Raw genomic sequence first — 7,500 nt, 5'->3', positions numbered from 1 at the left:
GTGAGTACACAACTGTGAACAGTCATATACTGTTTATACAGATCTTTTCCCATTAATAATGTGTCTGTTCCGGTTTTGCAGGTCGTTACTTTAAATATAGACAATGGAAGTGATGATGATCTTGGAAAATGTGTCTTTGATGTGGTGGAACCTCAGTGTAAACAGGTACAAAGACATGGTATATGTAGATGTACTGTGTGTACAATACATTGTTGGAACTGATGAACAATTTTTTTTTTCAGGAGCCTAAATCTGCTCATCATTTTCATCCAGTACGCTCAACAATTTCATCAGATTTTAATGGTAATGCTTTTAATGATGCATTTGTGAGGGAAGAAAGAAATAGTGAGTTAACCTCATAGAACACTTACTGATATGTGTACCACTTATTTTCCTGTAACAGGTTCCATGAAGCCTTCTACTGACAAGCAACTTCATCAAGGAGCAGCATTGGGAGGTTGTAGTGATGATGTATTTGAAGACATCCAAAATTTCTTATGGGGTAATACAGATGACAATTTAGATGAAGGGGAGCTAATCAAAGCTGCAATTGCTCGAAGTTTAGAGGAGGACATCCACCCAGAAGATGACATAAAGTTGATGGAATCACTGCTTAAGTTCCAAGAACAAGTTAAATGCCAAGAAACCTGTGAAGTTCTAGTTCTGAGGAAAAGGTTGCTGCAGACGTGCCTAAATGCAGTGAAGGAACCAAGCTTCGACTACTTCAAAATCCCTTCTATTTACTTTAGCGGGGAGGAAGCAGAGGATCTTGGGGGCCCAAAGAGAGAATTCTTCAGGCTGTTACTTAAGACAATGGCTGGCGAGTTTGGAGTCTTTGAAGGAAACCAATCTTCACTTGTATTCAGCCACAATCATGCAGTGCTTGAAAAGAAAAAGCCATTCATTACAGGCCAATTTGTTGCCTGGAGCCTATTGCACAATGGCCCAGGCTTGCATGCTATGAATGAAGATACATATTTTCTCATGCTTCAGCTACCACAATATGTAAATATCCCCAGAGCGATTTCAGCACTCAGCGATGAGGAAGCTGCAGTAATTGCAAAGGAATTGTTTGATGCAACTGATGATCAAGCCTTTCTTGACATCAAAGAGAAACACAGCAATTGGTTTTGGGATCACGGAATAACAACACACAATTCAAGCAAGGGGGACATGTGTTTGCAAGTGATAAAGGAATCACTCTACTACAGGTAGATTGTAGCTTTTAAGTCCACTCAGTAATACAAGTAATACACAGTAATTGTGTAGAGGAAATAATGGGCTATAAATTAATATGAACATATTTAGATTTTGAAAATAATGCAAATTAATGGGCTCACATATTGGAAAAGCCCAAAATGTCATCATTCAATGGTAACAGAATTCTCGCTACTGGCTAAAATGAGGGCAGTGCTGACAATAATTTTGCCAGAAAAGTATAAGAGAAATGAAACTATGACATTTTGTTTTGTTCCTCATGCACATTAATATCTTGTGATTCAGAGCCAAACCGTCCATTGACCAGTTCATTGATGGAATGGATTCAGTAGGGAATTTATTCACAGACTACATCAAGAAATGGCCCCAGGTATTCCTTCCACTGTTTGTCCACAATGCTGAACCTTTAACCGTCAACCAGTTTAGAGGTGTGTATGCAGTGGTTTGGGATGAAGAAGGCTCTAACAAAAGGGCTGAAGAAGAGGACAGCATTTACTGTTTTGATCAGTTTTTGATGAAGGTAATTATTTAACAACAATAAGATTTCACCAGTACAACGCCCATTAATATTGTAACAACATTACTACCAAGGTACTATTATTGTTGCAATATTAATGTGCTACAAGCCAGATTTGTTTTTAGGTCAACTTTTTCAACTGGAGTTAATATCGTCTTCAAGCCATGTCAATATAAACACAGAAACTAATTATTATTTGAACTGTAATGTCTTTGTTTTTGGTTAAGTAAGTACCTGTTTTGAAACTTAGTTCTTCCACTGACTTGGGTACAAAGTTAGTTAGACAGACGTGTACTTAAGTCACTTCTTTTTTGTGTGTGTGTGTTATCAATATAGAAAAGCAATGATTGTTATTTTGCTTTGTGAACTTTGCTGTCAGTGCATTGTGAAAATAGACAAATGGAAATCACTTTTCAGTACACTTGACAAAAATAATTGTTCCTTATGGAATTTCAAACTTTTGAAGGAAATAGACATGGCTGGGGCCTTGAAATTGTGTCTGCTTACAGGATGCCCATTTTTGGTACAAGTACATGACTTCAAGGGGATATTTCCCTGTGATAAAAAAAAACTGAAGGTATGAAATTAATCTTGCAGGCTGCAAATGGGTCAGTACCTTGTTCTCTGGAAGACCTGCTAACATTCATCACTGGTGCTGATCGAATTCCACCAAATGGATTTTCACAGATGATTAAAGTCCAGTTTTTTGATGTTGAAGCATTGGAAAAGAGAAGGCCCTTTGCCTCAACCTGTTCTTTGCAGCTGTATCTACCAAGGGGTATCTCAGAAACTGAGCAGTTTAACAACCTTATGATCAGTGCCATCAAAGATAGCATGGGCTTTGGAAAAGTTTGAAATAGATGTGTCTTTGTTTTCTTGGCACAGTGTGAGTTTAGATTGATACAGAAGTTCAGATTCACGAGACAATCTCTTTATCTTTGCTTTAGCACAGGAGAAAGTAACTTTAAAAATGTTTTCAATGTTTAAATCTTGGAATGGTATGCATGTGTTTTAACATTTCATCACTTGCACGTGTTATAGGTGTATTTTACTAGGAGAAGTGCTTCTGTCAATGTTAAGTGCTTAAGTTTTTAAATAAACTGTTGTCTGTACACCGTGTTGATAACTTAGTTACAATAGCAAAATTGAGCACAAAAATATTAAGTTTATTTAACTTGAAAGAAACCGTTTAAACGATGCTACATGCACCAAATCCATGAACCATAATACCATTTTGGGTACTTCATCAAAGTAGCACTAAATTCTTTGTTCTCTGTGTTAGAAGTTTTTTCCTCAAAATTTTCATGACTTTGCCATAGAACTATGACCAGAATTGCCGGGTTATTTTCAAATCAAAGTTCTTGAAGTTGAATAAAAAACTGAAACAAATCAAATGCTTCTTTTTCATTGTTGGGATGTTGCTTATTCTCGCTCTCAAATACTGTCTCAAAATATTCTGTGTATATGTCCACTTCATCCGGACAATGACATTGCTCCTCCAGTTCATCTATTTGGGCCTGTGTAACATGCTGCAGACAGTTCCTGCTTCCTGAGTACTCAGGCAAATAGAACAATATGTCTGGAACTCCAGGGACAGTGTCATGCCTGGATTTCCTGATGTAATGGCTATTCCAATGATCTTTAACTTTATCAAGATCAGCTTGAATCACTTTCTTGAAACAAAACCACAAACACTCCATGTGAAAGGTATCACCCAAATTGAGTACCCCAGATTCTGACATATCCTTGAAAAAGGAAATCCACCAGCTTGAGCGGTTGCGTTGTAGAAAAGACCACCAACCTTCGATGCGTTGATTGGCTGGTGAAGGTCCAAACCTATGGGCTTTCTCTGCTGCAAACTCATCTGTATGAAGGGCTCTAAGGCTGCACTGCATTGCTGCTAATGTCACGTTTTCTGTCCCACAGTCTGATCTTACAATCTTCGGACAACCTTTTAAACTTTGAACAGTGTCTAAATAAAGCTTTGCAGGGACACTTGGATCATTACTGGACTTCACTACTTCAAGCCAGAGGATTTTTCGGCTATAACCACAAATACATCCATGTATGGGAAACCCATATGTCTTCAGCTTGTCAAAGCCTGAGAATAAATGGATCAAGTTAACCAGGCTGTCACAAATATACATGCATTTTCCAACCTATATAAATTACAGCAAACACTAGTGACCATTTATTTTAATATTTTAGATAAATATATTTTATTGCAAGAACTACGTCGAATTTTAAAGTATTTCGATATCAAGGAAGCTGAATATAAACAAGTCAAAAGGTCAGCCAAAATGTAATCAAATTTCACTCATAACTTACCGTCTACGTGCCAGCAAAAGTTGGGTCCTGGAGATAAGTATTGTCGTCTCCTTAAACGTCTTGCCCTTCTATCTTCCACACCATCAGGGTCAATCTTTTTCAACAAACGAGCAACCAGAGAACGAGGAACATGGACATGATGTCTTAAGCGTAAGGCGTGCCAGATATTTCTGTAGCCAGCAAGTCTTCCTGCACCCTCGACTTCTCTTCTGATAAGTAACTCAATTTCAGATTCGTTGATATCATTCCCTTTTCTTTTAAGTCCAAGGTCACTCAGTCTTCTTTTCAGTGTTCTCAGGTGCATCTTGTGGCCCTTTTTTTCCAGTAGAGAAACTATAACATCGTACTGGTAACCGCGGTGAAACATTTCGGTTATTAACTCATCAGCTGACGCCTGGACGTCCAACTCTCGGCCACAAGAGTAGCAAAACTTGGCATCGCTAGATAGAAGTTCTGCGTTACAGGTGCTACAAAACATGTTTGAAAGCTCGAAGACAGATCTCTCGCACGCTGTTTCAGCTCAGGGCCGCCATGTTTGGCATTTGTGTCATCTATCATAGTGCCAGTCCTTCCCGAGTCATGCGCGCGCAGAAGTTTTTACTTTTTGTTTGCAGCAACTTTTGATAATTTGCAGCAACTATAGTTTTTATTTATTTGCAGCAACTTTTGACAATTTGCAGCAACTATTGTTTTCATTTATTTGAAGCAACTTTTAATAATTTGCAGCAACTTTTGATAATTTGCAGCAACTATAGTTTTTATTTATATGCAGCAGCTTTTACTAATTTGCAGCAATTACACTTTTTAGTTATTTGCAGCAACTTTTAATAATTTGCAGCAACTCTACTTTTTATGTATTTGCAGCAGCTATCGTTTTTATTTATTTGCAGCAAGTTTTGTTAATTTTCAGCTACTATTTTAATTCGTATTGCATTTTTTTTTTATTTGTTGCCACTTTTTAAAATTTGTAGCGATATCTTTAATTTGCAGCATGTCCCTTGTGGGCCACCGTACGAAGGAGTCCAAGTGCTGAAACTGGTAAACTGGTAAACAAGAATACTGCCGTGCATGAAATTTCAAGATTGTTTTGATCAGGTTAAAACCATTTCGCAAATATACACCTGTGCACTTCACGAAAACGGTGTTTCGTGGTCTTCTCAGTGACTTCTACTTAATATTTATTAGATTTAAGTGCCAAAAATGCCAAAAACCGTAACTCAATATTAACTCAATTTTAACTCAATCTTAACTCAAACTCAACTCGTAACTCGATCAATAGTCTATCTCCTTGGCATGACCATATTGAATACACTTGTTCCAAGATAAGTAAGAACAACGATCAAATTATATATGAATTGGATCATATATGAACTGCGGATATGAAGTCAAGTGAAGCTATGATCTTCGCAGTTGTGGACACAATTTTTACAATTGCGTAGAGAAAGCCTGAAAAATTCAGGACTTCAACGCGATTTGAACCCGGGGACGTAGAGATACCGGTGCGACGCCCTAACCAATTGAGCTATGAAGCCACTGACGTTGGGAGCTGGTCATTTGTGGGTTCTAATGTTCCCGTGAGGAATGAATCAACGATGAAATGATATATGAATTGAATGAATGAATCGCAGTTGTGAACGCAATTTTTGCAATAAATTGTGTTCACAACTGCGATGGTCATAGCTTCACTAGATTTCACATCCGCAGTTTATATATGATCCAATTCTTGCCCTGATAGTTGGACAACAATTCTTAATTACGTGGATACTAAGAGAAAAGTAAAAATACAAAGAAACATAACACGCTATATGTAAACCAAAGAAAAAAATATATGACAAGTTAAACAGTTTAATACACAGACAGCCGTTATTAGGGTCGTCACGACGACCCTAATAACGGCTGCGAAGGAGACTAGGCAAGAATAGGACCGACACAAAAAACGGCTGCAAGGAGGCTACAGAGGCTAGGCAAGCTATTACTTCAACTATATTTTGCCCCATTTCTCGCTCTCTTTTTCTCTTTCTCCATTTGTTTGTATTGTATTGTTTGTATTTGTATTGGTTCGATTCACAAAATGTTTTGGAACGACTGAACAAGCTGGTTCGCAAGAAACAGGTCGATTGTCATAGATGGTTTTCACAGTGGTGTCATCAAATTCTAAAATCAACATCTCAAGGTGTTTTGGATTTTTATCTATAGGAGGTTGAAGACGACCTAGAAATAAATCTTATTTCAAGCTCCCAGTTCAATGAAGTTTTTCGTTTCGAAAATTTCCGAATTGTTACCTTGCGTGACACCATGATACAAAGATTATTTGGTTGAAAAAATGTCTATGCCTATGAATCTCAGCAGCCTGAGCGTTTCAAGTACATTAGGAGATGTGTTCATACACGTGTATTTTATCTCATGAGCAAAAAGTAAGCGTTTTCATCGCTAAGTGAATTCCAGATGTTCGTGTTGATTTCTGGCCGCCATATTGGTGCACAATGGTGGTGAACCAACACAGTGGCTCCATATAAAATAGGTCCGCAATGCGTACTTGGGGTCTTATGCTTAGCTTAACTCCATTCAGCCCTTACAGAATTTGGTACTACGGTCTCACTTTTACCATGCGTGATTGGTTCAAAATTTGCCATAACAATGCAGCAGTAAAATGAGTTCCTTAAGTATGCTTCAAATTTCAGACCTGTTCAGAATTTTACATCGATGACTTGCCACTAAAATTTCTCTTAACGCCATTTGCACAGTTTAGACAACTCTTGCTACACGCTAGATCATCTCTATCAGCTATTTACCAGTAACAGAAGCACTAGATTGGCTAAGAAACAAGCATGGCACTGTCATACATTCATATGATCTTATAAATGATCAAAAGAATGCTGAAATTCAACTAGAATTCTAAGATGAATCGTCACTAGATGAGGCGTTCAATGAACAAGTACTCTCAGAGCTTGGTGCAAATCCCGACACTACTGGAAATCAGTCCATCACCAGTAACAATGTATAAACAGCCAAGAGAAATATCTGATGACCAATTACGTCGATCAGTTACATGTACATCATTACATAATAAAAAACACAACCTAAAGCTTACATCAGGGTGCTTTCATGGACTAGGAATAAAATAAAAACCTCAACAGTCTGAAGTCACAAAATGTTGAACCAGTTTATTTATAACTGGAGGTGGTGGTGCTGGAAAAAGCCATTTGATTAAAACACTTTACCACACTGTAGTAAAAACCTATAGACATGCTCCAATGAATCCTGAGATTTCAACAGTGTTACTAGCAGCATCTACTGGAGTAGCAGTAATAAACATTGATGGTACACACAGCATTAGCAATACCTAAAAATACAAGTGATGATGTGGAGGAAAATCCAGGTCCTACAATGTTTGACATCATTGATCCAACAACCACTGTGTCCGCTGACTCTAGTCA

The 7,500-nt window shown here is 37.7% G+C and overlaps 3 protein-coding genes across 3 annotated transcripts in view; 1 reads left to right on the top strand and 2 right to left on the bottom strand.

Annotated features, from left to right (window-relative positions):
• The window catches only part of LOC138045761 (apoptosis-resistant E3 ubiquitin protein ligase 1-like), a 4,924-nt gene extending 1,800 nt beyond the window's left edge, over window positions 1-3,124 (top strand). Inside the window, exons 2-6 of the mRNA XM_068892367.1 lie at window positions 82-165; window positions 243-303; window positions 404-1,211; window positions 1,504-1,738; window positions 2,333-3,124. Coding sequence (XP_068748468.1) covers window positions 82-165; window positions 243-303; window positions 404-1,211; window positions 1,504-1,738; window positions 2,333-2,590 — 1,446 coding nt within the window. The 3' untranslated portion in view covers window positions 2,591-3,124. The remainder of the gene's footprint in view (window positions 1-81; window positions 166-242; window positions 304-403; window positions 1,212-1,503; window positions 1,739-2,332) is intronic.
• The window catches only part of LOC138045760 (ATP-binding cassette sub-family C member 4-like), a 39,812-nt gene that overhangs the window by 17,952 nt on the left and 14,360 nt on the right, over window positions 1-7,500 (bottom strand). The gene's annotated exons all lie outside the window — the stretch shown is intronic.
• Window positions 2,881-4,615, bottom strand: LOC138045763 (uncharacterized). The gene is made up of 2 exons (XM_068892369.1): window positions 4,064-4,615; window positions 2,881-3,836 (listed from the first exon to the last, which is right to left on the bottom strand). The coding sequence occupies exons 1-2, from the start codon at window positions 4,539-4,541 to the stop codon at window positions 3,088-3,090; spliced, it is 1,227 nt and encodes a 408-aa protein (XP_068748470.1). The 5' UTR covers window positions 4,542-4,615; the 3' UTR covers window positions 2,881-3,087.

Source organism: Montipora capricornis, chromosome 4 (genome assembly GCF_036669925.1).
Source record: "Montipora capricornis isolate CH-2021 chromosome 4, ASM3666992v2, whole genome shotgun sequence".
Lineage (NCBI taxonomy): Eukaryota > Metazoa > Cnidaria > Anthozoa > Scleractinia > Acroporidae > Montipora > Montipora capricornis.
Note: the sequence above shows the minus strand (reverse complement) of the source record. Positions and strands in the feature narration are given on the sequence as shown.

Bases quoted from the DNA above. Each gene is read 5' to 3' on its own strand.
- LOC138045763 (XM_068892369.1), bottom strand. From the start codon at position 4,541: ATGTTTTGTAGCACCTGTAACGCAGAACTTCTATCTAGCGATGCCAAG. The intron at 3,837-4,063 runs GTAAGTTATGAG...ATTTATTCTCAG, and splicing joins CTTTTGCTGGCACGTAGACG to GCTTTGACAAGCTGAAGACA.